The sequence below is a fragment of the Staurois parvus genome, unplaced genomic scaffold (assembly GCF_062004578.1).
Source record: "Staurois parvus isolate SC_StPar_1 unplaced genomic scaffold, SC_StPar_1.0 ptg000682l, whole genome shotgun sequence".
Classification (NCBI taxonomy): domain Eukaryota; kingdom Metazoa; phylum Chordata; class Amphibia; order Anura; family Ranidae; genus Staurois; species Staurois parvus.
Window position 1 is genome coordinate 8317501 of NW_028318478.1, and position 24844 is coordinate 8342344.

The 24844-nt window shown below is 44.7% G+C and overlaps 2 protein-coding genes across 4 annotated transcripts in view; one reads left to right on the forward strand and one right to left on the reverse strand.

Moving 5' to 3' along the window:
• FAN1 (FANCD2 and FANCI associated nuclease 1) overlaps positions 1-12070 on the reverse strand; it is a 99590-nt gene extending 87520 nt beyond the window's left edge. For all 3 annotated transcript variants that reach the window (XM_089652443.1, XM_089652442.1, XM_089652441.1), the window contains exons 1-5: positions 11945-12070; positions 7273-8528; positions 4866-5006; positions 2689-2890; positions 1115-1348 (exon numbers count right to left, since the gene is read on the reverse strand). In XM_089652443.1, the coding sequence (XP_089508569.1) occupies positions 1115-1348; positions 2689-2890; positions 4866-5006; positions 7273-8476 (1781 nt within the window). In that variant the 5' untranslated portion in view covers positions 8477-8528; positions 11945-12070. The remainder of the gene's footprint in view (positions 1-1114; positions 1349-2688; positions 2891-4865; positions 5007-7272; positions 8529-11944) is intronic.
• Positions 12071-12266: 196 nt separating this feature from the next.
• The window catches only part of MPHOSPH10 (M-phase phosphoprotein 10), a 32791-nt gene continuing 20213 nt past the window's right edge, over positions 12267-24844 (forward strand). The window contains exons 1-2 of the mRNA XM_089652445.1: positions 12267-12405; positions 22165-22864. Of these exons, the coding sequence (XP_089508571.1) occupies positions 12323-12405; positions 22165-22864 (783 nt within the window). The 5' untranslated portion in view covers positions 12267-12322. The remainder of the gene's footprint in view (positions 12406-22164; positions 22865-24844) is intronic.

A 24844-nucleotide genomic window follows, 5' to 3' on the forward strand; every position in this document is an offset into this window, starting at 1 on the left:
AAATCACCCAAATCGTCATGATCAAAAGTTTACATACCCTGGAATGTTTGGCCTTGGTACAGACACACAAGGTGACACACACGGGTTAAAATGCCAATTAGAGGTTAATGTCCCACATCTGTGACTTTTTAAATTGCAGTTAGTGTCAGTGTATAAATAGTTAATGAGTTTGTTAGCTCTTATGTGGAAGCACTGACTAGGCTAGATACTGAGCCATGGGGATCAGAAAAGAACTGTCAAAAGTCCTGCGTAACAAGGTAATGGAACTTTATAAAGATGAAAAAGGACATGCAAAGATGTCCAAAGCCTTGAATATGCCAATCAGTACTGTTAAATCACCTATTAAGAAGTGTAAAGTTCAGGGATCTCTTGATATCAAGCCAAGGTCAGGTAGACCAAGAAAGATTGCAGCCACAACTGCCAGAAGAATTGTCTGGGATTCAAAGAAAAGCCCACAAGCGACCTCAAAAGAAATACAGGCTGCTCTGGAAAAAGATGGTGTGGTTGTTTTTAAGTAATAGAATACGGTGATACTTGAACAAAAATGAGCTGTTTGGTCGAGGTGCCAGAAAGAAGCTTTTACTGCACACAAAAAAGCCCAGTTACTATATGCCTGACAACACCTTGACATGCCTAACCAGGCCTTCTTGTGTCACTGATGCAGTAAAGGCTTCTTTCTGTCACCTCAACCATGCAGCTCATTTTTGTTCAAGTGTCATCATATTGTGCTCCTTCAGAACAACCACACTGTCTTTTTCCAGAGCAGCCTGTATTTTTCTTGTGGTTACCTGTGGGGTTTCCCTTTGTATCCCGAACAATTCTTCTGGCAGTTGTGGCTGCAATCTTTCTTGGTCTACCTGACCTTGGCTTGGTATCAAGAGATCCCTAAACTTTCCACTTCTTAATAGGTGATTTAACATTACTGATTGGCATAGTCAAGGCTTTGGACATCTTTTTATGCACACATTATTGCTGGGAAATTTCACTGTAGCCTACTAAAAATGAATCTGGCGGGTAAGCCAATACAAAGGTGTCCATTAACTGATGGATTTTGCATATCCTTTGCATGATATTGCAATACAGTAAAATGTAGTCCAATGTTTTTTCTCAGTACCTGATGAGATCTTCTCGGTCCTGGAATATCTTCATACTCCTCTGCACAGTGTACTTTGGGAATGTCATGCGGCCCATGTTTACCATTAAGACTATGGAAAGCAGACTCTGCCCCCCACTAGCAGCTTCTTCTACTTCCATAGATTGTGTCAATGAAAACAAGAGAAGGACTCGGCAAAATACAGCCCTGGGGGCTCTGCAAACCCGTACTGCTCGACCAGCACTGTCTTTGGCTCTGGAAACACAAGACAACAATTGAAACAATGAAAACAAATATAAAAATTTAAATGCAATGTCCCATCTCAGACTGATTTTTATCTCCATTTCTTAGAGCTAAACAATCTATTTACAAAAAATATTTAATGCTGCATCTTTTTTTTTTTTAATTTAGGTTTAAAATTTTAACGATTGCACTTAACAGTTGTGTATTTTCTCTCTAGCGGTTACCTGTACGAGAGATAGAATCAGCAATCATGCTGAAATCCTACTGGCATCAGTTCAACTACCTTGAGATTGTATTGTGTTTTACTAATCATTCTTAGGCCACAATCGCACAGGCTTTACAAAATGTGTCATTCAGCAATCACTGCAAGTAATCGCTGCCTTTGCGATCCACCGCAAATAGCTGCAGCCGCAAGTGTAGAGGCTCAGTGTCCACAGCTAGTCAGTCTCAGGTTTTTAAAAAACAGCAGCAGGAATCAGCAGATTCCTGCAGCTGCCATTTGCACCAAGTCAGAATACCTGTGCAAATGTAGTTTTGTGCTGGCCATACACAGCTAGAATTTTAGCAGATTCAGCAGACCCTGTTGGCACCTTTTAGCTCGACAAATGATCTGAAAGTTGAAAAAAAACAGGTGGAAAATTCTTGTCCAAATAGTGACTGCAGCCAATCAGATGCAGCCTCTGTTTGGGTATTCTGATAGCCCCATGTGCTGCAGCTGTCAGAATACAATATCTTTGCAGGGGGGGTTTAGATGGATGTGCATAGCTAGCCTTGGCTGACTGACAGATTTGCAATGAGGTAAGGGGAGTAGTAAAGCACAAGCATCACAGAGCACAACTCAGATGAACAAATATGGTTACCCTTATGTACACATACAACTGAAAACTATATACAGAAACAAAGTTACTATATTATTATTATTAAATACTAAGCAGATCGTGTTGGCATATATCTATAAACAAACACACACATATCACTTTAAAAACCTATTTCTTTAAAAAATAGAAGGAGATTTCCACTTTTACCTATAACAATGTAGACAAAAGCAAGCAGTTCTCTATCTGTCCTGGCACTCCAAACAACTGACTTCATTTCAGAGGTAGAATCCCGCCACCAAGCATTAACTCTCTGCCAATCAGTGTGCAAGTGTATTTCAGATGCATTTGCCATGCAATCACATTTCAACAAACTTATCTCAAACTAACTAAAGCTGATCCTAAAAGTTGGAAACCCCTTTAAACCCAACAGATGATTCAGTGTTTATAAAGGCTTCAACAAAAAATGGCACTAATATGGCCTTAATATTTTTGCAGTCTATTGCAAAAGTTACATAAACTCATATGTGAAATTACTTTTTAAGGATAGCTGAAGCAATGCCAGATTGGTTTTTAGCCATGCTGAATATGGAACGTTGTTTGGAAAGTTTCATAAACTCCTCCACCAGCTGTTGCTTTTGAGCATTGGGGTTTTTCAAGTGAAATGATTTTGCTAGATTTTTTAGTTCTGGGGCAGATAGAAGATCCAAGGCTTCGGTAAGGTCCTCCAACTCACGGTCTTCAAAACAAAAAAACAAAAAAAAAAAACAGAGATTAACCCACAAAATAAGTTTCTATATTTGTACACATTGGAAAAATAGGTATAGCAAAATTATACTTACTGTTCCAGGATATTGTAAAAGAAAGTTGCAATGATCGCCTTATACTATATTGGAACTTATGTACAAATACCATCTTAAATAAGTGTCATGACTACAAAAGAGCAACATTTTTTACCTAGAGTTATTCTCTAAATTACTAGGATCACACAAGAGATTTTTATACCGGCAACTGCATGCTTTCAATCCTGTTGAGTGAGCAGTTGTGTGAAACGCTATGAGAGCTACACTCTTAGAAAGCGTAGAAAAAAAAATTACCACTCAACTTTACTTAGGCTTGCCAAACACTGATTGAAATTTGGTTCAGCAGGGACCAGACAAATTCAGTTATATAGTTGGTAAGGTTTAATAAAGACACCAGACCATCCAGTTCAGCGTGTGTGTGTTTAATGTCACTACCGTTTCCCATATCTCTGTACATTGTATTTGCTAAAAAACACATCTAAAAGTTTTTGTTTTTTTTAACTGTCTATGCTCATAGCTGACACCACCAACTGTGGAAGGGATTTCCACAGCCTTACCACTCTAACAATAAAGAACCCATTACGCAGTTTAAGGTTACACAGCTTCTTATTCAACTTCATTGAGTGGTTGTGTGTTTTATTAAGAGAACGAAGATTGAATAGTTTTCTCCCAATGCTAGAATCACCATTGGAGAAAAGTATATTGTGATCATATCACCTCTTAAGCGGCTTTTCTCCAAGGAGAATAAGTATAGTGCTTGCAGTAGCTCCTTATAAATTAGGTCCTACAGCCTCCTTATTAGCTTTGTTGCCCTTCTCTGGACACTCTCCAGTTCCAGCAAATCCTCCTTCAGGATTGGTCACCAAAACTGGATTGCATACTCAAGATGTAGCCAGACCAGAGTTTTGTAAAGTGGTAGAATTATAGTCTTATCCCTTGAATAGATACCCTTTTAATGCAAGCGAACAGTCTGCTAGCCTTGCTTGCTGCAGCTTGGCATTGCATGCTATTACTGAGCCAGTGATCTACTAGGAACCCCAGATCCTTTTTCATCCTTGATTGCCCACCAAGGTTCTCCTAGTTGCGATTAACTAAGCTTTCATATTTTTAGCCACAAAGTGCATTACTATTTTATTGAGGTCTTGAGGTAACGTTGTTACATCCTGTTGTGAAGTTAATCTCCTGTTTAACTTTGTATCACCAGCAAACACAGAGACTGAAAAATATATAGGAACCTCAATCCATGAGTTCCAGTCAGTGTGTGGCTGTCCCCACTGGACAGAAGTCGATCGACTTCTGTTTAAGGATCATGCTGGAAAACTTCTCAAACAGTGGCTGCAGCCACTGATCGGTGCATTCTGACAGTTGCAGGACCCACCGTCAGAATACAATCTGTTAGCAGGAGAAATTCCTCTGTCCACCTTGTTTCAACCAGTTGGCTAAACAAAATAAAACTAACAGTGTATGGCTAGCATTAAACTGAAAACTCTTGTGTGACTCTGCGTTAATGTGGTAGGAATAAAACAAACCAATAAAAAAAAAACAGCAGCTGAAGTCTCCTACCTTTGTTGCATACCAGTACTGCAGCCCAGGTCAGTCTCTTGTGCATTCAACATTTCCAGTAGTGGTGGAAGTCTGTATCCCCTACCTCATGCCGTGGTTTCATCCTCCGACCTCCACAGCAATGATGTAGGGATCGGAGGATGGAACAATGGTCCCAGAAGTGGAGACTTCAGAGCTTGAATGAATCAGAGGTAGGAGACAGGGGCCCCCAAGTGAGTAATAAAAGTTCTTATCTTGCAGTGCACCTTTTAGGACCCCATCAGGGACAGATCTACAGCTACAAGTCATCCATGTAGTGTAGCACTACAGCATGTCTGAATTCCAAAGTACCCATAGTATAAGCCATACCCGACTGCAGGAAGCCATTTCTAATTAGTTCTTCAATATAAGGAGTCAAGTCAGAACCAATCTCAGAATACTCAATCTTGTTCATTTTTATCCAGTTTAACTTGCGCTGGAATAGTCGAACATATAGCTTCTGTCCACCAGCTTTAAAAAGAAATATGGGAGGAGGGGAGGGATAAAATGAATATTAGACATTAAGAAACACTAAATGAATAATTGTATAGATACAGTTATTTGTTCTTAAGCCTCACCTCCAGCAAATATATAAAACGGATTCCACTCATACACAGCCCTTCTAGTTATCACAATACTTAGTAAAATGTGTCCACCAAAAAACAAATTCTTCCTGCAAAACAACGTGAAATATTTACTTTAGAAAGAAGTCCTCCAGCGACACGGTCACTGCTGCCAGGGCATCCGTCTTCATCCGGTCTTCCTTCCGGGTTTGCTGGCTCCAGCGTGGCACAGAGCTCAGAAGAGACGCCATGAGTATGCCAACCCTTCAGAAAGCATGCACCAGTAACATCACCAGCTGCACACATGAAGAATATCTCCTAAATGGTGCATGCTTAGGACATATTCCTTGCACCTTCAGGTAAGCTTTATTATAAGCTTACCTGTAGATACAAGAGTCCCAGCGGTGTTTACTACCACTTTAAGAACCTCGACATTATGCTTTGCATTACTACATGTTAAGGTGAGCTGTGATCATGTAGCCCATTCATTTTAAAAAGGCTGGTAGTGCACATCAACGCACACAAATAATACAATTCAAAATTAATGGCAAAGTGCTGCACAAGATAGTGCCCAATGTGCCCTCAAACAAAAATGTAATCTGAGAAACGTAGCTGATTTCTCTTTCAGAACATGCCAGTTGTCTGCTTGTTATGCCAACCTTTTTTAAGTACTCAACGATTGACTCAGAACATTCATATGTTACCACTGAGTTGATACATTATAAAGGAGTGATGCTTTTTTACACACACAAGTGGAGCAATCTTGGTGTTTTCAAACCTCCTCCACGTTCTAAAGTCTTGTCACACTTAGGCTGGCCATACACTATACAATTTTCTTTCCAATTTCTGCCCAATTTCCTTTAGATTTAACTTCAACTATGTAGTGCAAGGGCCTGCTTAATTGGATGCAATTGAAAGTGTTGTTCAGGTTTGACCTCATATTATATGGTTTTTGGTAAATCTAAAGTAATTTTCTAAAGAAAATTGTATAATGTATGGCCAGTCTTAGGTGTATAATTGACCATTAAGTGGCTCAGTTTCCTCTTTAGTTAGGGTGTAAAAAAAAAACAGTTCTTTGGTTTGTTGTAGATGTTTGTATATAGGAATTATGTTTTTGAAGGATAAGTTAACTTTAGAAAGAAAATATTAAATGCACACTTTTCTGCAGGTAAAAAAATGGGCATTTATTTATTTTGTTGGGAGCCTGTAGAGCACTGCATCTGCTGATTGCTGGTGCGATGTCAGGCTCTTGCAGACTGTCAGTACACTGTCTGCCCATACCTCAGATACAGGCAGGCAGTTACTGAAGCCCAGGAAGCTCAATGGACTATGAGAGTGCTCACCATCGCTCTCGCAGTTCATTGAAAACTACAAGCCATCAGCCGCACTGGCTGAGAGTACTTTTACTCTTGGCTGTTTTTGAAGTGTGACAGCGAGTGCAAGGAGAAGGTCCAGCATGCTGTCACAAGGAGGGGGCAGAATAGGGGGAGAGGTGGTGGATGTTCAACATGTTACACCCATATTTAGTAACATGTATTAGTAACAAGTTGAGAAAGGAGAGCTTGCCCTTTAAAATGTGCCTTATTAATAGGAAATGTTTGTCTTTTGCCTTCTTATGACATCTTTTTATATTGCTTACACAGATTTTCAATGACATTTCAGATTATTTTTATTTTATATAGTTTACTGGGCTCTGGTAAGCCACCTTTCTACAAGTTAGTACATATTTGGCTCTGCTCATTTCCCCCAAGGCTGGCAAATTTGCCATATACAATATATCTTAAACCACATGGAAACACTATAAGAGTCAGGTAGCGCTCACATTCAGGACAAACGCTAGAAAAACAGTTATACTAACAAAACAATACTTTAGCAGTCTAAGGAATAGAAATATGAGAGTTGCAATTTCTAACTTGGTTTTACAGACGCAGGCCTCAGGGCTGTTATCCTGATAGGAATCTTCACCTGGAACATGTATGCAGAATAAATGTTCACTTTTTTGTTTTTCACTTTTCTGGGCTCATACTTGTTCCTGCCTGGTCAGAGATTCACTTGGCAGTGAAACCAAACTTAGGATGACAACCCCAGAACTGGCATCTTTGGAAACCACATAAGTAGGGGCAGCTCCCATATCCCTATCCTCAAAGGTTTGGGATAAAATAAAAACCATGTACCTGACATCTGATTAAATGCTGTTAAAGTGCTCGTATCTTCTTCGTTAAAAAGACTCATGTCTTCCTCATTCTCCATCACAGTTTGCAGCACCATTAAAAAATTTCGTAAATAATATGGCTGTCTATCAAACTCTGAAGCATTCTCTTTAATGCTGCCTTTGTCTGCTTCATCTTGGCCATCTGTGTCTCTTGGCTTCAGAAATTCAAATACATTGGAATCTTCCATGGGAAGAAGACTAATTTCATCTTCACTAGAAGACACGTCCAAGGGCTCAGCAAAGTTCTTGGTGGAAGCACATTGATCAGAAGAGGCCTCCTGAGGATCTCTAAATTTTGCCTTTTTACCATTGTTGGTTTTACTTGAAGGGTGACTAACCAACTTACGTTTTAAAGATTCACTGATACTGTCTGGTTTATAAAATAGATCTTCAGAATTAAAAGGTAGTATTTTCGGTCCATCATCATGAACAACTGGATCGTGTTTACGATCACTATAAACCTCAGAGGTATCACTTACAGTATCCAAACTTAAGGGCAAAGTTACTTTGTCAGTGCAATATGTACTGTCATCACTATGAAGATTATTGGAATTGCCATTACTTTTACTAGGTGGAAACTCTTTATGGAAAATATTTTTGTTAACGGAATCTTCTGACAGATCATCAAGGCAGTCAGCACCTTCCTTACTTTCAGCCCTGAGAGTTTGGTATCTCTGGGATAATTTAGAGGAAAGGCTACCCAGAGAAACCGTTTTTACCACCTTGACATCTTTTGGAATATCTGTCACAGAAGAAACATCCCTAAAATATGGGCTGTCTTGTTTCGTATTTGTTGTCTTTTTACATTGATCTATTCTCCTGACAGTTTTAGTAGCTTCAGTTTCAAATTCTTGAGGCAGTGGGGAAGCTGTGGTAGAAGAAAGCTGCACAGGTTTTTCATCTTCTACTAAAATGATATCATCATCCTCTGACTTTGCTTTAGAGCATTCTTCATCAATGTGTTTGTTCAGACTAAAGCGAGGAACCATTTCCCCACAAAGAGGACAAGAAAGTTTGGCAGGTGGAGCATTTTTAAAGAGAGTAAGTATGGATGGAGATGCTGTAGGCTGGTTTGAAGATCCAATAACTGGTGTTGAATTGTTTCGATTTTTAGACAAAGAGAGGCTTCTACGTTTCTTCTTTTCAGGAGTCTTCGTTTGTGACATAATGATATAAGATGAACTTGTCCAACATATCAAGAATCAATTAGGGTTGCACCTTGGAAAAAAAAAATATATATATTAACTTCACAATAGATCCATCACATGGAATTTAAATGTATGTGATAGATCTGTGATTAAGCAAAATTTAGGGTAGGTTCACATCGAGTTCAGTAGGATTGCGTTAGGCAACTATTCCAGCGCAGTCCCACCACAAGACAAGGTGAAATGTCTTGACTCCTACCTGACTGTTTCAAACTCCCACATTGTGGTGGTGTGCGCTGCAAAAAGGGCTGCATGCACTACATTTTTCTATTGCACCGCCTCACACCGTGTATCTTACTGATATGTCACTGTGTGACACTTCAATAAAGTTAGTTTTTAAAAAGTGAACAGTGCGCTGCACCGCAATCTGCACTGCTATCGTCCCACCACTGCATCGTAACACAGCAACAATGGGAAGATCTAAGGTCAAAAATTATAAAATCATTTCCACATTGTATTTCAATTTTGTAGCCTATTACTATTATTCTGAATGATACTGAGGTTTGTAAACTTGCTTTGTGAAGATCCCAACACATTTACTGCCTTGAATTCTGTGACACATATTCACTATGCCCTATAAGTAGGCACCGCTGTGTCACAAATTTCACAGAGCCTGCCTTCTGAACTAGAGGTGCTGGGAGGAGGAGCTTCAAGAGGTGGAGTCAGTACAGGAATCACTGCCTAGAGGTAGCAAGGTACCATGGGATATGTAGTCCTTGGAAATTAAGAGTAAACAGAAGAGGAGAAGCTGCAAAGTATGCTGAGAATTCAGGAAGTTGTGGAAAGAGATGGCCAGGAGACAGGTAGAACAGACCAAGCCATCTTCTTCCATTGCTCCAAGGTCCAGTTCTGATATTCACGTCCCCTTTGTAGGTGTTTCTGGCTGTACATACAGGTCAGCATGGGCACCCTGACAGGTCTGCGCCTACACAGTCCCATACACAAAAAACTGTGATGCACTGTATGTTCTCAGCAAGAGAATGTCACCAGCACACCACAGATCTCCATAACACTCCAAAGGTTTATTCAGCAATCACATCATTATAACAGAAGCAACAATTCAGAGCCACGCAGGACCCTCTCATCAGGCATGTGACATGCCTGATAAAGGGGTCCTGCATGGCTTCCGAAATGTTGCTTCATCACATGCCTGATGAAGGGGGTCTGCATGGCTCCAAAACTTTGCTTCTGTTATAATGATGTGATTGTTGAGTAAGGCTTTGGACCCGTTATGGAGATCCATGATGTGCTGCTGGCCTTGTCTCGCTCTGATTACCTTTGGTTCTAAATCCAAAGAGCAAAGGTAATGATTATGCACGTTATGATTAAACATGTGATCGTGTGAAACGCATTAACAATTTCTGTACACATGTCCAGGTGTTTTGTGTGTCCTATGGATCAATAAATATTTGCTATATTCATCAATCCTCCAGCAGGCGGCTAACCCTTCTTCTGATTACCTTTGGTTCTAGCCAGTGGTTGCTGAAGCATCCATTCACATTTACAGCCATCCTTCAGCCATTTGACCTACAGTAGCTCTTCTGTTGGATTGGACGACAAGGACCAACCTTCATTCCCCATATGCATCAATGAGCCTTGGCCACCCCTGACCCTGTCGCCAGTTCTCCTTCCTTGGACCACATTTAGTAGGTCCCGACCACTGCAGATTGGGAACATCTCACAAGATTTGCAGTTTTGGAGGTGCCCTGACCCAGTCTTCTATCATATACAATGTAGCCTTAGTCAAATTTCCCAAATCCTTACGCTTGCCCATTTTTCTGCTTTCAGCACATCAACTTCAGGGACAACATATTCACTTGCATCCTAATATATTCCACCCACCTAGAGGTGCCATTGTCATGAGATAATCAATGTTACCCACTTTACCGGTCAGTGGTCATAATGTCATGGCTGATCAGTGTGTGAGATATACACTATATTGCCAAAAGTATTGGGACACCTGCCTTTACACATATATACTTTAATGGCATCCCAGTCTTAGTCTGTAAGGTTCAATATTGAGTTGGCCCACCCTTTACAGCTATAACAGCTTCAACTCTTCTGGGAAGGCTGTCCACAAGGTTTAGGAGTGTGTCTATGGGAATGTTTGACCATTCTTTCAGAAGTGCATTTGTGAGGTCAGTCACTGAGGTCGGACGAGAAGGCCTGGCTCGCAGTGTCTGCTCTAATTTATCCCAAAGGTGTTCTATCGGGTTGAGGTCAGGACTCTGTGCAGGCCAGTCAAGTTCCTCCACCCCAAATCCTATCATCCATATCTTTATGGATGTTGCTTTGTGTACTGTTGCTCTGTGCACTGGTGCACAGTCATGTTGGAACAGGAAGGGGCCATCCCCAAACTCTTCCCACAAAGTTGGGAGCATGAAATTGTCCAAAATGTCTTGGTATGCTGATGCCTTAAGAGTTCCCTTCACTGGAACTAAGGGGCCAAGCCCAACCCCTGAAAAACAACCCCACACCATAATCCCCCCTCCAGCAAACTCTACACTTGGCACTATGCAGTCAGGCAAGTACCGTTCTCCTGGCAACCAGCAAACCCAGACTTGTTAATCTGAAGCATGATTTATCCCCAGAGAACACTGCTGTAGAATCCAGTGGTGGCGTGCTTTACACCACTGCATCCGACGCTTTGCATTGCACTTGGTGATGTAAGGCTTGGATGCAGCTGCTCGGCCATGGAAACCCATTCCATAAAGCTCTCTACGCACTGTTGTTGTGCTAATCTGATGGCCACATGAAGTTTGGAGGTCTTTAGCTATTGACTCAGCAGACAGTTGGTGACTTCTGTGCATCCAAGTGTGGGTTTTCTCTCACATTCTATCTCAGTGACAAGGGTCAGCAGGACATAATGGGGCAGATTTACTACAACTGGATCACTCAGAATCTGGTGCAGCCATACATGGGAGCCAATCAGCTTCTAACTTCAGCTTGTTCAGTAAGGCCGGCCATACATTGGTTGATTTTCAAAGAATTTTTTGTTCGAAAATCAGACCTAAGAATAAATCGGCCGATTTTCGCTCTGTTAGTGGGGCAATGGCACCGGCCGATTTTCATAGTTCCTCCTCATTTCATTTATCAGACATGCAGAAACATTTGTGAAAAACAACCAATTTTCAACCATTGGTGGCACCATCGAATTACAGAACAAATCATGTTTTCAATTGAAAATCGTTTGGAATTTGACCCATGTATGGCCTGCTTTAAGCTTTGAAAATCCTGGAGGCTGATTGGCTATCATGCACAGCTGCACCAGCCTTTGCCCTCTCCAGTAAATCTCCCCGTAAAGGTATTCCTGTACAGAGATGGTGTCATTCATGTATCATAGAAACTCCATTGTGACAGAATGTATAAAACACAGAGCAGTCTGGTGATGTCGAATAATCCCCCTTACACATGTCATGTGTGATATACCTTCCTCAGACAAATCCAGAGCCCCGTACACCCAGCCACAGACATCACACTACAGCCGACACCGGATTATACTCCTCCTCCCTACACCCACACCTGAACCATGGCCGCCGCCATCTTGCCTTCAAAGTTCAACCACAACTTTATTAACACGAACAGAAGCAAACCTGAAACGTGAACATTTTCTTAAATCGGTTTTAAAAACAAACGAGGCTGACTGGATTATGGCGGGGCATGCAAAATGGGCATAACAGAACGTGGCAGCCATCTTTTTCTAAGCGGAACCTTATTGCTGGTGCTCTAATTTCCGGGCGGATGAGTTTGGAAGAGGCACATCCGGTGTGGCTCTGCACATGTGACATCTCTGGGTGATCGGGGAGGATGGCAGGGGTGTTGCGGCAGAAGCTGTGGCGGAGTACGCGGGTGCTGGAGACGGTCAGCGCTCACCCCGAGCAGCTCCTCAGGTATGAGCCGACATCGGCGAGCTAATGGGACGCTTCCCCTAGGAGTAGAAGGATGATAGGACCCCGGGCTCTCCATGGAGGACAATACACAGATAGGACCCCGGGCTCTCCATGGAGGACAGCACACGGATAGGACCCCGGGCTCTCCATGGAGGACAGCACACGGATAGGACCCCGGGCTCTCCATGGAGGACAATACACGGATAGGACCCCGGGCTCTCCATGGAGGACAATACACGGATAGGACCCCGGGCTCTCCATGGAGGACAGCACACGGATAGGACCCCGGGCTCTCCATGGAGGACAATACACAGATAGGACCCCGGGCTCTCCATGGAGGACAGCACACGGATAGGACCCCGGGCTCTCCATGGAGGACAAGACACAGATAGGACCCCGGGCTCTCCATAGAGGACAGCACACGGATAGGACCCCGGGCTCTCCATGGAGGACAAGACACAGATAGGACCCCGGGCTCTCCATGGAGGGCAGCGCGCGGATAGGACCCCGGGCTCTCCATGGAGGGCAGCGCGCGGATAGGACCCCGGGCTCTCCATGGAGGGCAGCGCGCGGATAGGACCCCGGGCTCTCCATGGAGGGCAGCGCGCGGATAGGACCCCGGGCTCTCCATGGAGGGCAGCGCGCGGATAGGACCCCGGGCTCTCCATGGAGGGCAGCGCGCGGATAGGACCCCGGGCTCTCCATGGAGGGCAGCGCGCGGATAGGACCCCGGGCTCTCCATGGAGGGCAGCGCGCGGATAGGACCCCGGGCTCTCCATGGAGGGCAGCGCGCGGATAGGACCCCGGGCTCTCCATGGAGGGCAGCGCGCGGATAGGACCCCGGGCTCTCCATGGAGGGCAGCGCGCGGATAGGACCCCGGGCTCTCCATGGAGGGCAGCGCGCGGATAGGACCCCGGGCTCTCCATGGAGGGCAGCGCGCGGATAGGACCCCGGGCTCTCCATGGAGGGCAGCGCGCGGATAGGACCCCGGGCTCTCCATGGAGGGCAGCGCGCGGATAGGACCCCGGGCTCTCCATGGAGGGCAGCGCGCGGATAGGACCCCGGGCTCTCCATGGAGGGCAGCGCGCGGATAGGACCCCGGGCTCTCCATGGAGGGCAGCGCGCGGATAGGACCCCGGGCCCTCCATGGAGGGCAGCGCGCGGATAGGACCCCGGGCCCTCCATGGAGGGCAGCGCGCGGATAGGACCCCGGGCCCTCCATGGAGGGCAGCGCGCGGATAGGACCCCGGGCCCTCCATGGAGGGCAGCGCGCGGATAGGACCCCGGGCCCTCCATGGAGGGCAGCGCGCGGATAGGACCCCGGGCCCTCCATGGAGGGCAGCGCGCGGATAGGTCCCCGGGCCCTCCATGGAGGGCAGCGCGCGGATAGGTCCCCGGGCCCTCCATGGAGGGCAGCGCGCGGATAGGTCCCCGGGCCCTCCATGGAGGGCAGCGCGCGGATAGGTCCCCGGGCCCTCCATGGAGGGCAGCACACAGTATCCTGGACAATCACAATAATTGTGTAGTTACGTATTAGGGAGCCATTGGTGACATCTGCTTAGGTGTACCATATACATGACCATCTGATTGTACAATCAACTCTGGATTTACCAAAGCCACGTGATATCAAGATCTGTCCAGACTATCCAACCAGCCGGGTCCTTGTGCTAGGCAGTAGATAATAGATGTGAGGCCTCATGCACTCGAGTATCAAAATATGGTCATTGAGGGCTCATCCAGATGGACGATCAACACCATCCTCGGGTCCCAGCCACTGTCAGCTGCAATTGAATCCACCGCAGCGCTGTATGCAGTCAGCCTGCAGACTTGGATGTAGATGCAGTGGCTGCAGGGACACAATTGCATGTCAGGAGCGAAATGTACAATGTCTGCGTTCAGATCTGTGCGCCTGCTCCTGCCCGCATGTCAGATTTAGACGTGATTTTGTCCATGCAGCCACTGCATCCACTTCTGTGCATACTAGTATTAACCACTTGCTCTCCAGAAGATTTACTACCCTCCTCGCTTCATGACCAGGCCATTTTTTGCTATGTGGCGCTGCACTACTTTAAAGCAGAGTTCCACCTGAAGAAAAAAAAAAAGTCAGCAGCTACATAAACTGTAGCTGCTGACTTTTAAAATACAGACACTTACCTGACCCTCAGTCCAGCGGTGTCCTCACCATGGCTGGTTTCTCCCTGGCGCCGGCATCTACAGTGTGGGCACCCGGCTGTGACAGCTTGCGGCTTCATAGCCGGGTGCCCCCTGCGGATGCGCGAGAAGCGCTGTGCTTTATGAATGGCCCCGTAGTCTTCAGGGACCTGTTTCGTGTCCCAGAAGACTACTGAGAGGGAGGGAGGAAGACAACTTCTGATCACCTAGACGATCGCAGCAGAAGTGGGAGTGGGTACCTGTCAAATTCGGGTACCCGCTCCCCAAAGGTGCCAATCCTTAATGGGGAGCAGGGGACAAAGGCTTAAAGCGGAACTTCCCCTTGTGAGTGGAGCTCTGCTTTAACTGACAATTGCGTGGTCATACTACGCAAATGAAATTTATACCCTTTTTTCCACACAAATACAGCTTTCTTTTAGTGGTATTTGATCACCTCTGGGTTTTTACTGTGTGCGCAAAAAAATAATTTTTTTTTACTTTTTTGCTATAAAACATATCCAAAAAAATAAAATACTTTATAAATTTAGACCAAAATGTATTCTGCTACATGTCTTTGATAAGAAAAAATCCCAGAAAGTGTACAATAATTTGTGTGAAAATTATATTGTTATTATTATACAAGATTTATATAGCGCCAACAGTTTGCGCAGCACTTTACAATATAAGGGAGACAATACAGCAACAATACATTTCAGAACAGAAGGAATAGGAGGGCCCTGTTTGTGGAGCTTACAATCTAAAGGAAGGGGGAGGTGATACAAAAGGTGATAGCTGTGGGGGATGATCTGGCGGAGGTGACTCAAGTACAGTTCTTAGGTGGAGGAGATTATATAATCTTCAAAGAATGGTATAGATACTAAATTTTTTTTTTCTTATGCTAGTAATGGTGGTGATCAGCAACTTATAATGGGACTGTGTTAGTACGGCGGCTATTCTGACACCTGGTAGGAACTAACTGCCATTGACATCTCCAGTGACACTAATACAGTGATCAGTGCTAATAAAAAGCACTGTCACTGTATTGATGACACTGGGCAGGAAGGGGTTAACATCTGGGGCGATCAAAGGGTTAACAGTGTGCCGGGGAGTGTTATTGTGTGTGTGAGTGCGTGCTGTTATACTAGTGGATGTGCTGTTTTATTTTCCCTGCTTTGCAGAGAGATTAAAACCAGCACGTCCCTGCTGACAGGAGAGAGATCTGTGTTGTTTACACACACAGCTCTTCTGTCACTCGCTACGCTGATCGCCGGGTCTCGGCCATGAATCACTGGCCAGGACTCAGTGATTGACATGTAAGGGAGCCAATGATAGCACAAGTAGGTGCATGCGCGCGCCTCCTACCAGGAAAAAGCAGAATTAAGTGTATATTTATTTTATTTCGGGTACTTATATAGCGCCGTCAATTTACACAGCGCTTTACATATATATTGTACATTCACATCAGTCCCTAACCCTCAAGAGGCGTACCATCCAAGGTCCCTAACTCACATATATAGATATACTAGCGCCAATTTGGACAGGATCCAATTAACCTACCAGCATATCTTTGGAGTGTGGGAGGAAACCGGAGTACCCGGAGGAAACCCACGCAGGCACAGGGAGAACATGCAAATTCCAGACAGGTGGTGCCGTGGCTGGGATTCGAACCCATGACCCTAGTACTGCCAGGCGAAAGTGCTAACCATTTAGCCACTGTGCTGCCCCAAATATACATATATATATATATGATATATATGATTCTGCGCAGCTGGCCCGCACTGTAGCAGTAAAGTAGGTGGCAGTAAAGCTACAGTGCGCATTCAGGAAATGGTTAAGCTCCGAGGTGGATTCACACACAGCTAACAGCGGCTCCGATCTGAGGATGGGTTTGATCACCAGTCTCAATGAGCCCTTAGGGTCGTTTCACACGAGGTCGACCCATTTAGTGGATCCACTTGCTCAGTAGGGGATCTCTCCGCTGAGCAAGCAGATGACAGTTCTGTGTCCATTCCGCTGCTGCAGAGCAGACACAGAGCTGTTCGCTCTCCTCAATGGGCGGTCAGATGAAAACGGAGTGCCTGTCCATTTTCATCTGATCGGAAGGAATGGGAATTGGATCCCTACCCGCCCCTTTTTGGTGGATCGGATGTCGGCGGTTGAAAACGGACACATGTCCAGTTACACCTGCTGCTCCATAGAGGAGAATAGAGGTTCTGATCGGGTCCTCCTGAAAAACAGGCAGGCGGACCCGATCGGAACGTCCATATGCAAGAGCCCTTAAGCTGGGTACACATAAACAGGGTTTTTGTTTTAATATCTTTATGCTGCGGAATGAACCAGAAAAAAAAAAGGACAAATCCCCACATCAACACAAGTGATGTTGATGCAGGGATCTCTCCTGCTGGGACATTGGGGGAGATTTACTAACACTGGGGGAACACAGACTCTGATGCAGCTCTGCATAGTAACAATAAAAAAAAAAATAGGCTTTATTGCCAAAGCTTAACTGAACAAGCTGAAGTTAGAAGCTGATTGGTTTCTATGCACAGCTGCACCAGATTTTGTTTGCTCCAGTTTATAGTAAATCTCCTGCATTGTATTGTAAGGGGGGGTCTCCTGTTCCATGCCAGAATACACTGATCAGCAGTTGTAGCCATTGGCTGCGAGCACTGATCGAATGTTGGTTTTTCAACAAGATAGTTCAACAGCATTAATCATTAGACCAACTGCTGTTGAACAGACAGCTGTACACACGGACCAAAATTTTGAACTGATGAATTTTCGGCCCTTGTGTGCTGGGCTTTATGCTTCACCTTTCTGCCAGGAGTGTACGCAAATTCATGCATAGAATTTCATTCTACTGGGTAGAACATTCATTTGTTGTAGCCACTAAGCTGAAACTTGCACTTTTTTTTTTCTTTCTAATGCTCTGAACACTGCTCTAAATTATATATTAAACCACTTCAATACTGGGCCCTTTCACCCCCTTCCTGCCCAGGCCAGTTTTCAGCTTTCAGCACTCTTATTTTTTGAGACGGATAGAGCTTTCTTTTGGTGATATTTAATCACCACTGGGGTTTTTCTTTTTTGCTCAACAAAAAAAAATGAAAATTTTGGGGAAAAAAACCCTCTCTCTTGGTTTCTGTTATCAAATTTTGCAAAAGGGTAATTTTTCATCTTCCCTGATAGGTGCTGATCCTCCGTATAAATGTCCCTGTCACAGGAAAGCTGGTTAACGGCTTTCTTTTCCTGGACAGTGACAGTGCTGAGGAAAGGAAATGCCAATAATCAGCATTTGTTTACATGTGATCAGCTGTGAGCTGACCACAAGGTAAAGAGGCAATGTCATTGGCTCTTTACTCTGATCAATGATGCGCTGTGTCTGAGGGACACAGCTCAGCACTGACTGCTGCGCTGCACGCCACGAATGAGCGGACATCATATGACGTCCTCCCAGAATGAGAGTGGTCCAGCCTGGCTGTCATTGTACAATAGGCTGTGTGGGAACCAGTTAAATGACACGATGTGCATGGACACATTGACTAATACTGAGCTGGGTTAAGAGGCATAAGAAGAATAAGATCATGCTTCTAAGGTCCATACAGTCTGGGCTTAATAGAAGTTGCTCCTGGAGGAGTTTAGCGTTTTGCCTGTAGAAGTGACTGTTCTCCTTTGTGCATGCACATTAGGCAGGCTGGAGCGTTCTTTATAGGGATTCACTGAAATTCCGGCAGCCGAAAATAGCCTTGTTGACATTTTGCTGATAGGATAAAGTGAGCTGATACAGGTGCCTATCACTGCGGCCCTCGGGCATTCGCCACATCCTACCCTCTCCTGATTGGGTGAATCTATGGCATCCTGGAAGCTAGGAGGAACTCTGAGTCCATATAGCAAAACACAGGGAATGCTTTTCCTGTGTGCTTCTAATTTGGTTCTGGGTACGTGTTTCCTTTCGCAAATCCTGTGTGACAGGGATGGGGAAGAAGAAAGCAGCATGAGGTTTAGGAAGAGCCCTGATCCTAGACCAAACTCAGAGCCAGAAGGGCAGCAGGTGAAAGATTTCAGGGTGAGTGTGCCTATGTGACACGTGTGTCTGGCTGGGGAAGGGGGCTGATAGAACGTTACACCCCTTTATATCTCAGCTGCCTCATCCTCTATGGCAGAGGTCTCTAAACTGAGATCCAGGCTAGATGTGGTCCTTTCCTTGCCTTTATCTGGCCCTTAGGCACAATTTTCCCACTGACACCAACTATGGGGCACTATTTCTCCCACTGACACCAACTATGGGGCACTATTTCTCCCACTGACACCAACTATGGGGCACTATTTCTCCCACTGACACCAACTATGGGGCACTATTTCTCCCACTGACACCAACTATGGGGCACTATTTCTCCCACTGACACCAACTATGGGGCACTATTTCTCCCACTGACACCAACTATGGGGCACTATTTCTCCCACTGACACCAACTATGGGGCACTATTTCTCCCACTGACACCAACTATGGGGCACTATTTCTCCCACTGACACCAACTATGGGGCACTATTTCTCCCACTGACACCAACTATGGGGCACTATTTCTCCCACTGACACCAACTATGGGGCACTATTTCTCCCACTGACACCAACTATGGGGCACTATTTCTCCCACTGACACCAACTATGGGGCACTATTTCTCCCACTGACACCAACTATGGGGCACTATTTCTCCCACTGACACCAACTATGGGGCACTATTTCTCCCACTGACACCAACTATGGGGCACTATTTCTCCCACTGACACCAACTATGGGGCACTATTTCTCCCACTGACACCAACTATGGGGCACTATTTCTCCCACTGACACCAACTATGGGGCACTATTTCTCCCACTGACACCAACTATGGGGCACTATTTCTCCCACTGACACCAACTATGGGGCACTATTTCTCCCACTGACACCAACTATGGGGCACTATTTCTCCCACTGACACCAACTATGGGGCACTATTTCTCCCACTGACACCAACTATGGGGCACTATTCCTCCACTGACACAAACTATGGGGCACTATTCCTCCACTGACACCAATGATGGAGCACTATTCCTTTCACTGACACCAAGGCTGACACATTCCACCTACTCATACCAATGATGAGGCACTATTCCTCCACTGACACCAGTGCTGGGGCACTATTCTTTCCACTGACACCAGTGCTGGGGCACTATTCTTTCCACTGACACCAGTGCTGGGGCACTATTCTTTCCACTGACACCAGTGCTGGGGCACTATTCTTTCCACTGACACCAGTGCTGGGGCACTATTCTTTCCACTGACACCAGTGCTGGGGCACTATTCTTTCCACTGACACCAGTGCTGGGGCACTATTCTTTCCACTGACACCAGTGCTGGGGCACTATTCTTTCCACTGACACCAGTGCTGGGGCACTATTCTTTCCACTGACACCAGTGCTGGGGCACTATTCTTTCCACTGACACCAGTGCTGGGGCACTATTCTTTCCACTGACACCAGTGCTGGGGCACTATTCTTTCCACTGACACCAGTGCTGGGGCACTATTCTTTCCACTGACACCAGTGCTGGGGCACTATTCTTTCCACTGACACCAGTGCTGGGGCACTATTCTTTCCACTGACACCAGTGCTGGGGCACTATTCTTTCCACTGACACCAGTGCTGGGGCACTATTCTTTCCACTGACACCAGTGCTGGGGCACCATTCTTTCCACTGACACCAGTGCTGGGGCACCATTCTTTCCACTGACACCAGTGCTGGGGCACCATTCCTTCCACTGACACCAGTGCTGGGGCACCATTCCTTCCACTGACACCAGTGCTGGGGCACCATTCCTTCCACTGACACCAATGCTGGGGCACCATTCCTTCCACTGACACCAATGCTGGGGCACCATTCCTTCCACTGACACCAATGCTGGGGCACCATTCCTTCCACTGACACCAATGCTGGGGCACCATTCCTTCCACTGACACCAATGCTGGGGCACCATTCCTTCCACTGACACCAATGCTGGGGCACCATTCCTTCCACTGACACCAACGATGGGGCACTTTATGGTGTTCTCACCCTCTAATTTGTGTCTGATGGGGACTGATGCATCATACATCCCTTTATATCTATACTGCAACACTGTACACAAATTACATTTATGTCATTTGTTTGCCACAAATAGAGCTTTCTTTGGTGGCATGTGATCATCGCTGGGTTTTTATTTGTTTCTCTATGAAAGAGACCGCAAAAATTCTGCTGCATATATACATTTTTAAAAACTGTCCATTTCAGTTTTGGTTTTTTTTTCAGCCAAGTGCATTGTGAATTTTCGGTTTCAGCACGAGAATTTTAATTTTGGTGCACCAGTAGTTTTTTTAAGCTCAGCACTTAGAGACAGAAAAAAGCCTTCTGTTTTGCATTTTTTAGAACGTTTTCTGGAAAAAGAAAAACACTCAAATGTTCCTAAATCTAGTACAAAAAAATACTCATTAGCTTTTTTTTTTTTTTCTTTGTGTGTGAGCATGGAGCCTAAAAGTGGCATTGTTTTCTGGCCATGTGCCTGTAGTTTTATGGAGATTTGTACAATCTCCCAGCAGCCTCTTGGAATGCTTCACCACCTATGATCAGGAGGACCTTGCTGTCTTACTTCTTCTGTATAGTGATGAGCTCAGGCAGGTTCAGACATGAGTCCAAACCCACCTGAGTTATCCTGCCGGAAAGTTGTCAATGTTGACAGCCAATCATAGGTATTCCCTTCCCTGCAGCTGCTCTTAATAGCACTGTGATGGACTCCAGACACATCAACTGGGTATCTCTGCCAAGAAGCTGCTTCCCAAGCTCTGGAACCCGAGGCAGATAACTATAGCTACCCCAAAGAACTAGACAACACCAGTAAACAAGAACTGCTTTATTAGAGAAACACACTGAACTTTTACAGAAAACCCATCAGGTAAGAGCTAAGCATCCCTCGCATACGTGGGGCTGCATGGTGAGGGATGCCAGAAATCCCCTGAAGGGGCACCCCATGGGAGGTGGAGAACCTGCCCATAAGGCCACATACCCCCCTCCCCAAAGCTTTCAAAGCAAGCATAGGGAACTACACCCTACTAATCCTGCAAGCAACAAGCTATGTCATACTAAAAACACTGTGAGTTACATTAAAGTGAATCTCTCTGGTACCACATACTATGGCCTAATTGAGACAGGAGCTAGTTAACCTACCAGCATGTCTGTGGAGTGTGGAAGTAATTCTGAATACTTGGTAGAAACCCATGCAAGCACAAAGAGAACATGCAAACTCCATGCAGGTAGTATCAAAGTTGGGATTTGAACAGACTGCCCTGGTGCTGCGATGCAGAAGTGCTAACGGCTAGGCCTCTGTGCTGCGCATATATTCATACCACGTACAGAGTGTGCTAGCCCGTAACAACCAGAATTTGTTGGCGTTACATTTTATTGGCATTTAGAGCAACTATCCCCCTCTTAAATGTAGTTTGTATTGCAACATGCAAGAACTGAACATTATATATTTTAAAAAAGCATCTCCATCTCAACCTTTTTCATTTTCTTTATTTTATTCCTATTTTAGTGTTCAAGAGGGACTTGCTTCTGAATTGTCCAACTTAACAAAGGCTCTCTATGACTTCCATAAATCGGAGGCTGTTCTTGGTGTTGGAAGCCCTCTTAATAAACTTATTACTGAGAATTTTGATGAGGAGCAAATTTGGCAGCAGATTGAACTTCAGAACAGTGCTGTTCTTGACCACTTCAAGAAGGCAATCGGTGAGACTGTGAAGGACAAGGACTTATATATTTTTCAGGTTTCTGAAGAGGAGGAGGAAGAGGTATCTGAAAATCCTAATGAGGAAGAAGACCAAGATGGAGGATCTGAAGAAGAGCCTGAACCAATCTCTGACCATCACGACATTAAAGGAAGTAATCGTAGATTATCTGATAGTAAAAATACTAAAAAGACATCGGTGGTGGAAAGATTCAGCGATGATGATTCGGATATGGACTTTGATATTGATAAACTGGAACAACAAAGCAAGAAAAAAATCAGTAAAAAACCTCTGAAACAGCCAGCTGAAAAGTCCATTGTGGATGACCAGTTCTTCAAGCTGTCAGAAATGGAGGCTTTTTTGGAGGCAGCTGAGAAGGAAGATGGTAGGGACAATGATGATGAGGAGGAGGAGGAGGAGGAAATGGATTATTTTGAAGATATTGGATCTGATTTTGATGATGATGATGAAGATGAAGAGTTCCAAATGGGAAACACAAAAAAACTGGTAAAATGTGTTCATTGCTGCCTTTTTTTTTTTTTTTTTTTTTTTACAGGCATGATGGGATAGTTAAATACATATTTGCTGAGAGGTCAGATCTTTAAAATGTTGGCAGTCAACTCACCCCCCCCCCCCCACCTTCCTACTTACCTTTAGTGCTCTTCAAAGCAAATACTTAGCTGCACAGTGAATCTAGCATTGTCCTGCTGCGATCTGCTGGTTGGATGCCATACAGTGGGTCATATTCAGTTGGCTGGCTCTTTTGGGTGCAGGCAGCCAGCACCAATGACATTTCATAACCACCTTCCAGCCCACTCTATGGATTGCCTCCCTGGCCTCTGTGGTGTTGGGGACAGGGTTAAAAAAAATAGAAGAAAAAAAAAAATCTTGATATTCTGCTTGGGGAGGGGGGAGTGTGATAAAGTGGAGCTAATTTCCTTTTGGAAAATCTGCCTTTACCGTGGCTTATCCTATTATTTCACTGCAAGTTTATCAGACCAGATGTGACTGATCAAAAGTAATACTCTACCGTCTCCGATAACATGAAATATAAATGTTCCTGGCGGACAGAGAAAATGTGATCTAGGTTGCCTAGATGGTAGGCATTTGCAGGAGCTAGGGGGAGCAGCAGTTTTTTTATAAATGGAAAGGAAACAAATGCTCTGAGTTGGTAAAGGTGGCATATGCCCATTGATTTGTGTACAGTGGAAATAATCATGGTAGGTCCAGTTTAAGTGGCAAGAAAAAGCAGAGCAACGATCTTTGCAAATTTTGCAGGACTGTGTGTCGTATATATTCATGGAAATCTGTGGCAGAGGGTCTTGCAGGGATTACTTGAACTGTCTGTCCAGCCCCCACAAAATATAGAGGCAAAGGTACAGAAATACTGCAGAAACAGTTTCATATCCCAACCTGTTACACTCCATAGTTTAAGCTGAGTGTTTGTTTTTATTTATTTCAGGTACTTGTATAGCACTGTCAGTTTTACGCAGCGCGTTACATATATATTGTACATTCACATCAGTCCCTAACCCTCGAGGGGTGTACAATCTACGGTCCCTAACTCACATTCATACATACACATACTAGGGCCAGTTTAGACAAGATCCAGTTAACCCACCAGCATGTTTTTGGAGTGTGGGAGGAAACCGGAGTACCCGGAGGAAACCCTCGCAGGCACAGGGAGAATATGCAAACTCCAAGCAGGTGGTGCCGTGGTTGGGATTCGAACCAACGACCCTAGTACTGCCAGACGTAAGTGCTAACCATTTAGCCACTGTGCTGTTAATACAGAAAAGTAAAAATGTATCCAAATTAAGAATGATGACCAGTTTTTTTTCCCCTACTCTTCTCTACTGGTTGGTCAGTGAAAAAGAAAAAAATCTTCACAGCAACGTAAGCATCTGACCTGTTCATTGGGATTTTGAGTGTTCGCTTGGTATTAATTGGTATCATTGTTTGTTATCCTCATTTTATTTAGGGCTCTTGCATATGGTTGAATAGGGCTGTACACTGCCCAGATGAGTGTATATTTGCAGGTGTTTCCAGCCATGGACAGGAACCCTGTACAAATCCTTGATGGGCTGAAATTATCTGCAGTTGTCTGCATGTAATCACCCATGGAGTGATTACCTATGGTTAGAAAGGGATGTGTCTGTCTGCATCCAGGAGCACACATCTATTCCTAACTGGAGGAATTCTATGCTCCTACTATACACTTTCATTTTATAACATCAGCATTTCTAACCATAGTTATTTTTTCACAATCCAAGCTTTCTTGAATGCTGCCTGTATGCTAGCGATCTCTTTCCACAACTGTCTGGAATCCCATTATGCTTTGCAGATATCCCATGGTACTGTACTACCTTCAAGTGGTAATTCCTGTACTGATTCCACCTCCTGAAACTCCTCCTCTCAGCACCTCTGTAGTACAGAAGGCAGGCTCTGTGAAATGTGTGACACAACAGTGCCTACTCATGGGGTATA